Source organism: Doryrhamphus excisus, chromosome 5 (genome assembly GCF_030265055.1).
Source record: "Doryrhamphus excisus isolate RoL2022-K1 chromosome 5, RoL_Dexc_1.0, whole genome shotgun sequence".
Classification (NCBI taxonomy): Eukaryota; Metazoa; Chordata; class Actinopteri; order Syngnathiformes; family Syngnathidae; genus Doryrhamphus; species Doryrhamphus excisus.
In genome coordinates this window covers 19,105,850-19,122,790 of record NC_080470.1, presented here as the reverse complement: position 1 = coordinate 19,122,790, position 16,941 = coordinate 19,105,850, and the positions used below count along the sequence as shown (strand labels likewise).

The following is a 16,941-nucleotide window of genomic DNA, read 5'->3' as shown; positions in this document are numbered from 1 at the left end:
ACTCTTGTCTGTCCCCTCGGGTCGTTGAACCGTATTTGAGGTAGTCCGGGTAACACGATTAACGCTCTGAAGGCTTTCATTTACTCTATCAATTTCAGGTATTATACTGACTTGAGAATATGGAAGAATAAAACGCTTTAAAGCATCAGGAGCTTACTGTAGATGGCGGCTTTAATCAAGACTTGAGGGCTTTAACTTTAAGTTCAATGCCAAGAACAAAAGCTTTGAAGTATTTAACAGGAGTTAATTTTCACACCAAAAAGGACATTTTATAGACATGCTGATTATTTTTTATCTACTTTTTGTGCTTGTGTAGGTAATTACAGTATACAGATTTTCATATGATTAGTTTTTTGTGGAAAACGGTAGCTGAAATTTTGCTTTGGATTTTGTACAACCCAGTTTTCATACAATTTGTATTTTGTCTGAAAATTGTTGCCCACATTTTACTTGTGTTTTGGTACGCCCCAGATTTGGGGGATTTGGCTTTTCAGATAAAATTTTTGCCAAAGATTTGTCTTGGTTTTTGTATGATTTTTTGTATGAAATTTTTGTATGATTTGGTTTTCATTGAAATTTGTCAACAAAATTTTGTGCTGGTATACATACGTTTTACTAGTTAATTTTCACACTCAAAAGGACATTTTATAGACAATCTACTTTTTGTGCTTATGTAGGTAATTACAGTATACAGGTTTTCATATGATTCGTTTTTTGTGGAAAACGGTAGCTGAAATTTTGCTTTGCATTTTGTACACCCCGGTTTTCATACAATTTGTATTTTGTCTGAAAATTGTTGCCCATATTTTACTTTTGTTTTGGTACGCCCCAGATTTGGAGGATTTGGCTTTTCAGATAAAAATTTTGCCAAAGATTTGTCTTGGTTTTTGTATGATTTTTTGTATGAAATTTTTGTATGATTTGGTTTTCTTTGAAATTTGTCAACAAAATTTTGCGTTGATATTCGTACGCCCCAGGTTTGTATGATTTGATTTTTTGTTGTTATTTTTTATGCCCCAGTTTTCGTATTGTTTTTTTCAAAATGTTGTCTTGGTTTCTGTATGCCCTGTATTTTAGCCTTGGTTTACATACTCGTCAACTTTTGGATGATTTGGTTATCAACAAACATTCATTCATTCATTCATTCAGTTTCACTTTTAAAAATGGAGGCCAGCAATCGGCACTGGACTGCTGTGGAAAGTTAGTTTTAGATCCAAACTAAATTTCAAGACTGGAAAAACGGAAAAACTCTCATTACGGAATTATTCCTACAAGTGAAAAAAAAACTCCAGGAAGTCGGTATCACGTGATGTTGATGTTTACGTTTTACTGGGCATGCCCCATTGACTATTCTGTTTGATTATAGCAACGCATGTAGACAAGAGATTGGAATATCGGAAAATCGGAAAAGTCATTCGGAAAGAGAAAAAATCCTCATGTAAATGTGGCTATAGTGTAATGGGAGTAAAACACGGCATCTGTAATACCTTTTACGTCACACTACACACGTCGGGAAGAAAGGCTTTCCTCGTTCTCGCTCTCACCCAGGCCAATTCTCTCGCGTCTTTGCTCACACATGTCCAGAGAGACAGTTTTCCGTAGCGCTTTGCCGCCATTCTCATGTCACCTCAGACGCTTGCAAATGGCAGCCTTTGTCGCTCTCTGCCTGTGAACTTCGCGGCTGTCAAACTGGCTCCTAAACATCTTCATGCAGGCTCGGCTCGGCACCGGAAAAGTTTCAAGTAAATCCCATTACGGATACTACGACTACTGCTGCTGCTGACTGGAGCAGCTTCCCCTTGCAGCGCTTCCATTATTGCTGACAGGTGGGGGACATAAGCCATCAAGGGAGGTTAAAGTCAGGCAAATATGGTGGATATGCGCTCGTATCCTTCAGCAAGAACAGCTGGCTTTTCCCTTCATTCTTTGCTGTTTAGTTCTTCATCTCTCTCTCTCTTTCTCTCTTTTTTCTCCTCCCTGCGCCTCATTAAATCTCTCCTTCTTCCTCACATTCTGCAGCGTTTTTCCCTCTCTTTTCTGTGCTCCCTCATTTTCTCTCCTTGTCAGCCAACTGCAGATGTCTAATCCATCAACACCTCCTCAAGCTGTGAGCGCTATTGTGTAAAAGTGTGACACAACGTGTGTGCGTGTGTGTGTATATGTGTGTGTGTGTGCAGAAAAGTTTGGAAAAGTGTAAAGCTTAACGTGTACACAAGCACACGGCGTCTAAATGTGTCTCGGATGATGTGCTCGTGTGTCACAAGGAAGCCGCCGCCACCTTTGCTTCCCCTCACACTTCAGTTGTGTGGGGGGGGCAGCATGGCGTGCTGACAAAAATCGGAGGTGTCAAGAAGCGCGGGGCCACACCATCGACTCATGGGTACTTCACATTGCCGGGGGGTACGTGAACCTTTTCCTCACAACATGAACGGTGACTCAAGAGGAGTACGATTCCTGCACTGGCTTTGTATTGACCGTGTGGTCTTGGAGGGGGCGGGGTTTGCTGCGACAGGAAGTGGAGGCTCCATGACGACGGTATTAATTACACTGATAGCCGTCATAAAACAAGTACCCTTGAATATCTTCAAGTCAGTGTTTGATCACAATGGTTGACTTCTGGGACCGCTAACCTCGTGGTTAGCATGTTAGCATGTTAACCACACAGCCAAAGTCAGCTGGGATAGGCTCCTCCCACCTAGTAGGACAAAGCGCCATAGACGATGGATGCATGAACTTGTGAAATGTCTGATAATATCGGCTGCCAATTTTACTGGCTGATATATTAGCATAGGTCGGATCATAAAGGTATCGGTTTTTCTGCTGATATCGATATCAGCGTACGGATGAGACCTCCTCAGCTCAGCCTGCTGGTGTTATTTCCACGGTTTTGGAATCCTTGGAATCGTAAATATGTAACAAAATCATGCTCCGATTGATCAGTATCAGTCAATTTCTGTGAATAAGCACATAATCGGCATATGTCGATTAATGCCTTTGAACGCCGATCACAAAAGTCTACCGCCTGTGGCTGGTCATGACTGGTCATGATGTTTCTGAAAGACTATCAGAAACCCACGGGCGCTCCACACGCATGAATAAAGATGGAAATAAAACCAGATTTCCTGGTTGAAGCAATGGCTGATATATTAACATAGGTCGGATCATAAAGGTATCGGTTTTTCTGCTGATATCGATATCAGTGTACGGATGAGACCTCCTCAGCTCAGCCTGCTGGTGTTATTTCCCAATTTTGGAATCCTTGGAATCGTAAATATGCAACAAAATCATGCTCTGATCGATCAGTATCAGCCAATTTCTGTGAATAAGCACATAATCGGCATATGCCGATTAATGCCTTTGAACGCCGATCACAAAAGTCTACCGCCTGTGGCTGGTCACGACTGGTCATGATGTTTCTGAAAGACTATCAGAAACCCACGGGCGCTCCACACGCATGAATAAAGATGGAAATAAAACCAGATTTCCTGGTTGAAGCAATGGCTGATATATTAGCATAGGTCGGATCATAAAAGTATCGGTTTTTCTGCTGATATCGATATCAGTGTACGGATGAGACCTCCTCAGCTCAGCCTGCTGGTGTTATTTCCCAATTTTGGAATCCTTGGAATCGTAAATATGCAACAAAATCATGCTCTGATCGATCAGTATCAGCCAATTTCTGTGAATAAGCACATAATCGGCATATGCCGATTAATGCCTTTGAACGCCGATCACAAACGTCTACCACCTGTAGCTGGTCACGACTGGTCATGATGTTTCTGAAAGACTATCAGAAACCCACGGGCGCTCCACACGCATGAATAAAGATGGAAATAAAACCAGATTTCCTGGTTGAAGCAATGGCTGATATATTAGCATAGGTCGGATCATAAAAGTATCGATTTTGCTGCTGATATCGAGACCTCCTCAGCTCAGCCTGCTGGTGTTATTTCCCAGTTTTGGAATCCTTGGAATTGTAAATATGCAACAAAATCATGCTAAGAAGTAAAGATGCTCGGATCGATCAGTATCAGCCAATTTCTGTGAATAAGCACATAATCGGCATATGCCGATTAATGCCTTTGAACGCCGATCACAAACCTGTAGCTGGTCACGACTGGTCATGATGTTTCTCAAAGACTATCAGAAACCCACGGGCGCTCCACAGGGATGAATAAATATGGAAATGAAACCAGATTTCCTGGTTGTGTGGCCAGCATGCCGCCCGATATTTGGTTCAATTCCGGTTGTGGTTGTGGTACGGCGGCCAAGTCATCGCTTCCCTATCTTGTTGTTTCAACACATCAAAGCCAACAATCGCTTGCTTCATATGAATGATGTTTCATGTGAATACGCTTATCGAAAGAAGGAGGATTTCGGGGGGAGATAATGACGGTTAGCTATTAGCAAATAAAGCTACGAGTGGTAGAAGTAGCACATGCATGTTTTTTTTTTTCCACCATCTCTAGTGATGGTCTTCCACATGAATACTTGCGATAAAAGGTTATGCGAGTTAGCACACAGCACTTGACAAGCTAATGAACGTGCCCCCACCCGTGGATCTTCGATGCAAATATATGCAAACACGGAACGCTGCGTGTCGTACATACGCACCGCAAACACAAACACGGCGCCGCCGATCCGACACATCACAAGTGCGCACACATTCAAAGGCACAACACGGGATTACACACACTCATCACATAGCACATACAGTATAATTCCGTCTCTTTGGCAGCGCTTCAGCCAGAGGCGGACGACGGTGCTGAACCGGGGCCAGGCAGCGAGCGTCGGCAGGAGAGAGCGGGGATTCTCGCAGGGTTTTCAAAACCGTGAGCTAATCTCATCCTATTACATTAGATTACATCAGATCGGATCAGATGAATTTGATTAGATTAGATCAGATTAGAACAGTTTGACAGGGAAAGTGGATTCAGGGATTACCTCCGAGCCGCAGATTACTGGTGGTCTTGAAAGCGAAACCTCGGGCCCGCGGGAAGATATCAGGGGAAATAATGATATCAGAAATGAAATGTGGAAGGTGTCTCGGAGGGCGGCTAGTGCCGATAGAATTGATTCATCAGTGTTAGCGCGCTGATGTCTGTCATCAAGTTAGCTTAGTGTACGTTGACCTACATTGGATGGCTTTGAGCATCTGCGATGGAGGAGATGCATTCAAGTGCTCCTTTAATCTTTTAATAATGTTTGGATACTCCTGGAGTACCAAAACATACATTGATCATAATCAGTGGCGTCATTGGGCCTATTTTCGGGGGGATTCAGCTCCCCTGAAATGTTCCTAAGCGCCCCTAAATAATTTGATATTTTTTATAGATTTTTATCTATTTATTTATTTTTATTTTTTTTGTCCCGTCCAGCCATTGGGGCAGATAGTATAATTGATCTAAATGCCCTTACATGCTAAACAGATTTGCTAAACTTCCATGTACCATGAAATTTTATTTGCCGTTATTTGATGTTTTTGTTATGCGCATTTGGAGCAACCGGACCGGAATTTTTATTGATTTAAAAAAAAAAAAAATTACAAAAAAATATCTGACAAATTTCATATAATAGGGCAAAAGCAGGCTAATAAGCAAGCCAATAAGCAGGCTAATACTAGTCTAATCAGATGAAGAATAATACTAATCAGTACTAAGAATAATAATGATAGTAATAATAATAGGCTAATTAATAATATTCATTCATTCAATTTCTGGAGCCTATCCCAGCTGTCTTTGGGCGAGAGGTGGGGTACACCCTGGACTGGTCACCAGCCAATCACAGGGCACATATAGACAAACAACCATTCACACTCACATTCATACCCATGGACAATTTGGAGTGGCTAATTAACCTGGCATGTTTTTTGGAATGTGGGAGGAAACCGGAGTACCCGAAGTAAACCCACACATGCACGGGGAGAACATGCAAACTCCACACAGAGATGGCCGAGGGTGGAATTGAACTCGGGTCTCCTAGTGTGCTAACCACTCAACCACTGTGCAGCCCGGTTCAAAAAACATTTTCCCGAAAATTGTCCCTTTTAATCGCGTTTTACGGTAATGTATTTATTAATGAATACATATATTTTTAATCTGCTGTCATTTGTGTTTGACCGAGGGCAAAAGATCACTGGTTTGTGCATGAAATGCAATAAAAGTAATAAATAAAAAATAATAAATACAGCTGGGCAGTGACCGTATTTGATATGATTGCAATTTTAATGCTAAAAGATAATGACATTAAACATTCATATGAAAAAAAAGTTATTCAGATGTGATGATTTATCCAATTAATATCTTCTCAGGCACCCCCCCCCCCCCCCCCCCCACGCCCCATCTGCTTGGACGTACATTGTCAATATCTGAAGTAAGGCCATGTCTCGTATGCAATACTTCCATCAGTACACTTCAATAAGTACCATACACGTGTCCACTGTCCTTACGGACTGAGTGAGTCAAAAAGACTCAAACATAATATTGTTTGAGTCAGTACGGAAGTGTCCTATTTGAGCTCTATGGAAAGTGCAGCGTGAGTAATTACAATGTGAAATCTATCGATATTTCGTCCCGCACCTCGACGTGTAAAAAGCACACCGGCTTCGGCGGTTACCTTGATCGTTTTGGTTTGAAGTCTGAGTCCATTTAACGTGTTGATGGCTTTCTCTGCGTCCTTTGGATCGATGTAGTTGACAAAGCCATAGCCCAGACTCTGACCTGAGTGAAGGGAAGAAAAAGAAGGCTGTTAGACTGCAACAATTTCTTCCTCCAATCTATACACACAGGGCTCCGTTCACGGTCATCATGCATGGATCTGACCTGAGACACAATGCATGTGGATTATTCTGGATTATTCTGCCACCGAGGGACGCATACAGGAAAAAGACAGGATAAACACACGCTAAACACACGCAAAACACACACTAAGGTCACTCCAGTTTTGTTATGATTGATATGTTCAGCAAGTAAATAATCTTCTGGCAAATAATCTCCAAAAACACAAACACAAAATACGTTTCCAATTTTGAATGCATAAAAATTATGAAAGGGATAAATTAAATTAATTAGCATTACTTTTTTTTTTTTTACTTTTACCTTAATTCCATTATGGTAATGGTAATGGTTTAATTTGATTTGAACATGCATCAGATTCCAATTGAGTGCATCCCATAATCAGTTCCCAGTTCCACATGTCCAAAAGGAGTAGGAAGAAGCAAAGCTTATTAAATCCTACCCCTCCATCTGGTACTTTTACAATCAGTAACTGTTACATTTGTTCACTTCCTGCTTTCTAATATAATTCAATTTTAAATTTTAAATTTTAAATTTTAAATTTTAAATTTTAAATTTTAAATTTTAAATTTTAAATTTTAAATTTTAAATTTTAAATTTTAAATTTTTAATGTTTAATGTTTAATGTTTAATTTTTAATTTTTAATTTTTAATTTTTAATTTTTAATTTTTAATTTATTTATTTATTTATTTTTTTTAGTTTTTTTTGTCACGGACCAAAGTACGCGGTGATGTGACCATACAATGACATAATGGGTTTCATAGTATCTGTCAATATAGTGATAGTACATCATGACAGGTTCAAGACTCTTTTTTTTAATTAAATTTTTTGAAAATTTTTAAAAACATTTTTTTTAATTTTTTATTTTTTTTTTTTAATTTTAAAGCTGGTACATGTATGCTGTACATTTCACTTAGGAATGGGTTGCGTTTTCCGTGGGAAAATTGCCTATTTTTGAAATAAAATAAAATTGGGGTCTTAAATGCTAAATCAGGAAGGCACTGTGTATTATTTCACATAGAGAAAAATAACAAAATAAACACCATCACAACGTCAAATAGTGTGGAAAAAATCTCTTGAAGGTAACATAGTCAAAATAATGTAATAATATTGTTTTGCCTCAAGGCACTTTTTAAAAAGACATTTTGATGTTTTATCAGTGTAAAAAAAAAAAACATTAGGATGGTTATCGTCGGGTAAGAACTACGATGGCGAGACTCCATCAAGCAGCCCGGCAATTTAAGCGTGACACCCAGTGGATGCGGGGGCATATTTTCCTCTTTGCGCAGCAGCTGCAACGCGTCCTCAGTGAGAAGCGGGCCTGACGTCTCCCCCTACAGATCAAGCCTTTCAACAGACGTTGGACTTTAAGCGGACGCCGGCGGCCATCGGGGATCTTCATTCGGCTTGTTTTCCTCAAACAGCCCCGATCTGCGAAACGCCTGCGCAACGTGTCCCCCGTCAACGCGAGAAGGGCAACGCGCACATATTCCCGCTAATGGGAACAGACAGCGGTTAGTCGAAGACAAAGTGAATCGCAAAATATACAACGCGGCGCGTTTCGTAGAATAAATACGTTTGGGCTGTTGGTATCACGGAGGAGAACGAGCGCTGAAGAGAGGCCCAGTAGGGACTTGTAGTTCTCACTTCAAAAAGCTGATGATTTTTCTCCTCTTCCCTGCGCTCCTCCCTCTTTTCCTTCTGGATTAATTGTGGATTATCAGAGGCTCTCTATTGTTAATTAAAAGCCAGACATCCTGGAGAGACTACCGCTATTTATAACCAAGTGTCCTCGCTTTTCTATCTCCTCCTCAGCCTCCTCCTCGCAGCTGACATCAGGTGTTAACTCTGGCAGTTTATATAACTCGCAAAACAATTTGCGGGGCTTCTTGTCTTTAATAAATTGTGCACTCGGATCGCATATGCTGAGGCGAAGAGATTCACGCATGCTTGGCTGAGCTCGCCAAAAATCAGGACTAGCCGTAAATAGATGACTTGGCAATGGATGGGATCCCTTGAGCAACCCTCTGACAATCAGATCCAAACTCCACGTGGCATGAATGCAGGCCGTTCGGTTCAGCCAGAACCGAGCCTCAAACCAAAGTCAGCAGAATGAGAGTCGGGAGAACTAGCCGTCGAGCTAAAAACCCACACTATCAACGTCATGTTGGGTTGACGCCTCAACAAAGACCTAGTTCAGCCTGCCCTGTGTTCCACCCTGGATTCGAACCACAGTCCTTTGAAATAGAAATTGGACAGTACTAGCCGTCGAGTTAAAAACCCACACTGTAAACTTCATGTTGGGTTGACGTTCATCACAGCCTTAACGTAGCCCAACGAGTTCAGCCTGCCCTGTATATCGCCCTGGATTCGAACCATGGTCCTTCGGAATAAAGATTGGACAGTACTAGCCATCGAGCTAAAAACCCACACTATCAACTTCATATTGGGTTGACGCCTCAATGTAGATCTAGTTCAGCCTGCCCTATGTTCCGCCCTGGACTCGAACCATGGTCTTTCAGAATAGAGATTGGAGAGCACTATCCATCTAGCACTACTGACGTACTTCTCGCACAGCTACACTAGCTGGTAACCGTTCCGTAAATCTACAACTTTGTCCCTAACCCCAGTCCTCAAGGACCCTTCCATCTTTCCAGTACTTTTACAGAGACTTCCATACATTATTCCATCCAATTTCACTTGGAGCGAAACCAGATTCAGGGTCAAAGAGAAGCCGGAGCCTACTCAGTTAAGCCTTCGCTGGAGGCCCGTCAAAAAAAAAAAAACGTTCCAGTCTGTCCAGCAGTAGACGCAAAATCAGGACTCAGCCACCTTCACAGACGGTGGGAAATCACAAAGCACTTGAACACTACACACAGTACCATTACCAGTACCAGGTCGTTAGAGTATCCTTGAGCATGTTAAAGGATCACTTCCTCCGGGCACGCCCTCTCCACTGTGATTGGTCACACCCCCAAGACAAAACAGTGCAGCAAAGCAGGAAGATGGGCAGGCCTACAACTTGTACATGGACATGCCCATATAAGGAAGTCTGTCCCACAGTGACATCACAGTGAGCCGGTGTTAGAAAAAACTCTCTGAAACCAAGCATTCAGAGCCATCCCTAACTTCTTTCAGAACTCACGTCCTGATGCACAAATGTTTGGCATGGTTTAACACGACAATACAACATTCTAACATGTTTGCAATGATGTTGAGAAAACCTAGCTTGCTAGCATACACCTGCTGCTATTTATTTTGGTCTTCAGCCATAGCCTATACCAAGCATTGGAGCCTATACCTAGCCTATACCAAGCATTGGAGCCTATACCTAGCCTATACCAAGCCTTGGAGCCTATACCTAGCCTATACCAAGCCTTGGAGTCTACACCTAGCCTACACCAAGCATTGGAGCCTATACCTAGCCTATACCAAGCCTTGGAGCCTATACCTAGCCTATACCAAGCCTTGGAGTCTACACCTAGCCTACACCAAGCATTGGAGCCTATACCTAGCCTATACCAAGCCTTGGAGCCTATACCTAGCCTATACCAAGCCTTGGAGTCTAAACCTAGCCTACACCAAGCATTGGAGCCTATACCTAGCCTATACCAAGCCTTGGAGTCTACACCTAGCCTACACCAAGCATTGGAGCCTATACCTAGCCTATAACAAGCCTTGGAGCCTATACCTAGCCTTGGAGCCTATACCTAGCCTATACCAAGCCTTGGAGCCTATACCTAGCCTATACCAAGCCTTGGAGCCTATACCTAGCCTATATCAAGCCTTGGAGTCTACACCTAGCCTACACCAAGCCTTGGAGCCTATACCTAGCCTATACCTAGCCTTGGAGCCTATATCTAGCCTATACCAAGCCTTGGAGCCTATACCTAGCCTATACCAAGCCTTGGATCATGCATCACAATCCTTTAACTGGCAGGCCAGGCTCTTGCGTTGTTTAAGACTAAATGGATTACTTCTCTGCTGACAAACAGCGCATGTCTCCACAATCGATGAATCTAAAGATTTATGGCTGATTCTTATCGATACGGGAGGCTGTTACCGGCACAGCCGAATCGTTTGCTTGTCAAACCAGATAGCCGGTGGCATTGGTTTATTGTTCACAAGCCGAGGATTTCCTGGTTTTATTACTGTATTTAATGTCCTTCATGTGAGTGGCTTGAGTGAATAATTTAGTTATCACTCCCAGCATGAAATGATATAATCTGAAAATACATATATATATGTATATATATATATATATATGTATAAGGACTGCCATTTCTTTCTTTGACTGTGAAGACCAGAAGAGAAATAGCAGAGAAGAACACTGAAACAGATCACATACATGTCTGACTACTGGTGCATCAATTGCTTGCTACACTCCAGTCGAGCTCTCGCCATCTCTTTTGCCCTTGCCTCCCACTTCCTCGCCCTTCTCCCATCATCTCCAGCAAGAAATGTGAGGTCTGACAAGCGCTGCGATACCGGAGGGTTTGCTGGAAATTAAGTGTTCTGGTGAAGAGCACTCGTGTAGGGCCGTCTAGAGGGGGCTGACAGGTGCTTAATGGCAACAAGACTCTTAGCACTCACAGAGTCATCCAAGCAGCCAAACTGGGCCAACTAGCTGTGAATGCTACTACTGTACAAAGTGGCGTAAAGTGGTGTGGACATACATGTTGCACCAAAGGTAGAGTAGTGTGTTAATTGGTGCCCTGAAGAAGAAAGGTACTCCACAGCGGCCATTAGCTCTTAGAGTTTCGGGTCATTTTATAATTAGCAGGATTTCACTAAAAACCACTCCACTGAAACTTTGTGGAAAGGTTGGCGTGGCTTAAGAGAATGTATTCCATTCTAGTACAGTTATAGTTCTTGTTCGGAATTCCTTTCATCCTGAAGAATGCACAAATCTTCACTTTAAACCTGGAAATCAGGGCAAACATAAGAGATGGGCATGTCTGAGAGCGGGATCCAAATGTTCGATATTGCAGTTTCCTGACTCCAGTTACTAAGACTTCCGCTAGTACGGTTCCTTTGGTCAAGTGTGAATATGTTCTACCACATCCTGGTGTGCAACAAAGAAGTGGACTGAGTCCGAGTACCCAACTCTGGCTTGGGTCGCTTGACGGATCAGCGTTAAAAGTGCGCTCTCCATTATTGCAGCGAGTCGCAGTATAACCCTACGATCTTTGGGAGAACAGCGGATCGCAGGGCACAGATGGAGACAACCAAGTCAACCACTAAACCAGGGGTGTCGAACTTCCAGCAAACTTGACATTATTTATCAAATAATATTCATAAATCGTCCTATTTTAACCATCATGGCGGAAAAAAAAACACATGGACAAGTGAGGAAAGAGACGATAAATGAATTGGTGGTGGATCTGAGGAAACCACAGTCAATATTCACAGGTCAGTGAAGCAGCAGTAAAAGCCAGCTAATTGCGACACTGTGTTCGTTAAAACATGTGTGATGAAGGGCCCGGAACAAGGCAAGCATTTACCGAGGAACACAATGGCAGAAAAGATATAACGAAAACATAACTAACGCCAGACAAAGGGAATAGGGACATAAAAAGAGTCATAATTACCGTATTTTCTGGACTATAAGTCGCTCCGGAGTATAAGTCGCACAAGGCCAAAAATGCATAATTAGGTAGAAAAAACAAACATAAGTCACTCAGGAGTATAAGTTGCACAAAGCCAAAAATACATAATTAGGTAGAAAAAAACAAACATAAGTCACTCAGGAGTATAAGTCGCACAAGGCCAAAAATGCATAATTAGGTAGAAAAAAACCATACATAAGTCGCACTGGCGTAAAAGTCACATTTTTTGCGGGTAATTTACCGCATTTTCTGGACTATAAGTCGCCCCGGAGTATAAGTCGCACAAGGCCAAAAATGCAAAATTTGGTAGAAAAAAACATACATAAGTCGCTCCGGAGTATAAGTCGCACAAGGCCAAAAATGCATAATTAGGTAGAAAAAAAACAAACAAGTCGCACTGGCGTAAAAGTCACATTTTTTGCGGGTAATTTACCGTATTTTCTGGACTATAAGTCGCTCCGGAGTATAAGTCGCACAAAGCCAAAAAAGCACAATTAAGTCGAAAAAAACATACATAAGTCGCACTGGAGTATAAGTGGCATTTTTTGCGGGTAATTAATTTTCCAAACTACTTGACCAAAACAGACATTACGTCCTCTTGGAAGGCGAGTTCTAACAATAAAAGAATAGAGAACAGGCTGAATATGTGTAAGATATGCTAACACAATGCTTATTCAGCTACACAAAAAATAAACATAAACAGTATAAGTCGCGGGAACAGCCAACCTATGAAAAAAAAAAAGCCACTAAGAGTCCGGAAAATATGTTAAACGTAAGTTAAATTACTTGTATATTTCTTAGCTACCCTTTTGAATGTTAAGTTTCTGTGTGATGACTTCAGTGGGTTGACAAGCTTGTTGTGAGTTCGCCGCTTGCTTGTCATTGGCTCCTGCCAAAGAAAGAGCTAAAACGAGTTTGACACCCCTACACTAGACCGTTGAACGTTCTTTAAAGAAGTTAAAAATAATCTATAATAATGTAATTCTATATGACATGGAAGCTAGCCAATCGGTAGCCTACACAGTCCCATGTCAAAAATACCAGCATGTATGTTTTTTTTCAAGTTCAATGAGTTTTCTGTACACTTGTGTTTGTTGTATGTATGCACAGCAAAGTCTGGCACCGCCATATGTATCCGCCCCCACTCCCGGCTTCACTCCCTCTGAAGGCCTCGGGGCTGCAGCGAAGAGGGGCTCTCTGGATGTCATCAGTTCCCAAGCGGGCATGGAGATGAGGCAAAACGGAGACAGACATCTGCCGGCAGCACCGGGAAAGACACAGGAGGGGATTCCACCCACTTCTTCCCGACTGCTATGGAGGACCTAACAGCGGGGAACAACCGGTAGACCGCCGGGTGTCGTGGATGGGTGGGAGCAGCCACGCCAACGCACACGTACATAATCACTCAATCACAGAAACACACACAAGTAATAAAGTGCGTCCTCACAGTAGGACGGTGAGGGCTGGAAGTCTGGCAGATATCCAGTCAATGATTCATGGTGTGCCTGGAGGGGAGGCTCTTACTAAACTATTAAGTGGATAACAACAAGGATGGAATGAGGGACACGTCCAGTTGTTTGTCTTGATCATCTGTAAGCATGCAAATGAATACAAGCCCCCCTTGACGGGATAGGACCTCCTGGACTTCACAGAACGTGGTTCAACCTCACCAACTGGGACTGTGCGGTTCATCCCTCCATTGTAATATCTGGAATAGTAAACCCACATTTGCTTAAAGTCTGCTTGGACAGGCTCAAACCTGAACTTTCGTTACGTGATTAAGCATGTCGGAATTCACGTTTCCATCAATGAACCGCAGCTGCAACCCCAATGTTGGCAGCACTCATGCAGCCCCATGACCATGACCACAATTACCAGACAATTGAGTTGTTAACCGTAGATTGTGTTAAATATTATTATTATTATTATTATTATTATTATTTTTATTGTTTAATATGAATATTCTTATTCCTTATTTTATTTTTATTATTTTTATGTTCTTATTCCTTATTTTTTATTTTATTTTTATGATAAAAATAATAAAAATAAAATAAGTGACTTTTATTATAAAAATAATTTAAAAAAATAAAACAAGTTCCCTTAAGTCACTTATTTTATTTTTGTTAATTTTATTATAAAAATAAGGAATAAGAATATAAAAATAATAAAAATAAAATAATGAATAAGAATATTTATATTTAATAATAATAATAATAATAATAATAATAATAATAATAATAATAATAATAATAATAATAATAATAATAATAATAATAATAATAATAATAATAATAATAATAATAATAATAATAATAATAATAATGAGGGAGGAATAAGAATATAAATATTCTTATTACTTATTTTATTTTTTCCCTTATTTTTTATTTTTAGTTTCTACTAAATGCACCATGGAGTTGCACTCAAATTTCGTTGTATGCAATAAAATGACAATAAAGGCGATTCTGATTCTGATCTTCCTGGTAACAGTTTCCGATGCCTGTTTTGGGTCAGACCGGGGATCACTGCCAGCTGGTGTAAGAACGTTTACATGGAAGTCATCAATTCCTGAATGTCACCGTCCTCGCTATTGTCGTTGTCGGTGTTTTTAGCATTTTTGCGGTTACGTGTTTTTTTCAAAGTTGTGTGGAGACCATTTTTTCACAAACGAAGAGTTTTACAAATACGCTGCTCGGTGTAGACAAGGACCGGATGTATACCGCATTGTCCCTTCAGAAGATATACTGCAGTACAGATGGTCGGTGTGTACTGACTTTTGTGAGATACTGAAAATTAATAAAAGTACATTTACTGCAGCAGGTAACAAGTATTGACACCTTTGTGTTTCCGTACGGGTCGATTTGATGGCCAGAAAACAGAACGCCGTATTTCCTGGATTGGCTACACGCTTTGCCGGAGACAGAGACCCAATTACAGAATTCATCTACTCAGCGCGATTATACCGGTTAATGATAATTACAGAAAAATAATTTCAGTAAGTACAGCATCTGACATCAAATAGAGAAGCTATTGGAACGCGCTATGAATACGCCGTAATGGGGCTTTAGCTAACAAAAGAATCAGCCTTAGCGCTGATAAATGAGCTTAATGGAAACACTAACTTATATATTTTAATTGACAATTAAAAGCAAGAAAGCAAATGATGCATTGCTGTGCATAATGGTCTTTTAATGAGGTTAGATATTCATTCGCCGCTGATGTGACGCTGCCGTGCTGTGCCAGTTGTTCCATTTCATGCGACCAAAACGGCTCGGCGGTTCATAAAAAGGTGGCTCGGTAATGAAAACGATGTCAAAGTATTAACGTGAAGCCTGGCTGGTTATGATAGGATACTGTAAGGATGTTTGTGCAGGCAATTGCAATCGCTATAGCGTTGCTTTATCACTTATGCGGTATAGGTTGGGAGTAGGAGGGTGCGAATGCGGCGCTCTTTTGGCAGAAAAAGTACACACGTATAGGAATTTTTGGCATGCGAGGGAAAAGTGCTGCTATTTCTACGGAGTGGCTACTGGTGCTGAGACGTTATTTATTATTGAGCTCCAGGGGAGGGAAGTGTGAAAGTGAGTGTACAAGTACGTGAAAAGTCACCGTGCATAAACACTACAAATTCTATGTAGGCACTTTTGTTAGAATAAAATGTAGATAGAATAAATATAATGTTAGTTATCACCCTTATATCCATTTGCTTAGACAATAGAAAGTGTTTCAATGTGCTGAAGAGGGAATGTTCCCGTGACCCTGATCAGAGACCCCCAGAGACCCCCAGGTCCAGGAGGTGCCTGGATGCACCAACAGCAATAAAAACAATAAAAGTAATGACTCTCACATATACACACACACATAGACAAACAAATACAGCTCGTGCAAATGCCTGTCTCTACCCCCCCCCCCTTTTTTTAGAGTTGCACGACCATGTGTAGGGACCCCCGAAAAGAGAATAAAAGTGGAGCGGCATGTCACTGGGTATGTGGTTTCACTCTCCTCGCTGCGAGTAACTTTGAATATTGTTCTTCTGTATTTCTGTATTTAAGTGTTTTTAAAAGTGTCACAGGAGTTTGAACCTGACAACTTAACATTTGATGTACGCAGTGCTAATGTATATCATACATAGCGTATATTGTTACGCAATCCAGGCAGTACGGGGTCGCAGTCCTGTGCTATAATCTTCCGGCAGACAAGGACTCCTGTGGCATATTGGCAGCCATTATGCTGTGCGATTTTTGTTGTATTTCCCGACTAAGAGCCCTGCAATACTGACATGAAAGCGTCCTCGTCCGCTTCTATCATCAGGCGAGGCTCGCAACGCACTCTTTGATCTGGAGTGCTCCCTACCAAGAAGAAGCTTTTATTTGACATTGCGCCATTGTACTCCTTTGACTGCCACTATGGAAATGTGTCATTATGCTTCAAAAATCAACTTGAACCACGCTGGCACTGTGTTGCCAGTTTTTGGCTCTCTTGCAGTCGAGTGTGATAAAACGCTACATATGATGTCTGATTATAGCACATTGAACAAGCT

The 16,941-nt window shown here is 41.4% G+C and overlaps 1 protein-coding gene across 6 annotated transcripts in view; it reads right to left on the bottom strand.

Moving 5' to 3' along the window:
* elavl4 (ELAV like neuron-specific RNA binding protein 4) overlaps nt 1–16,941 on the bottom strand; it is a 124,117-nt gene that overhangs the window by 37,173 nt on the left and 70,003 nt on the right. For all 6 annotated transcript variants that reach the window (XM_058074393.1, XM_058074395.1, XM_058074392.1 and 3 more), the window contains one exon: nt 6,616–6,719. In XM_058074393.1, coding sequence (XP_057930376.1) covers nt 6,616–6,719 — 104 coding nt within the window. The remainder of the gene's footprint in view (nt 1–6,615; nt 6,720–16,941) is intronic.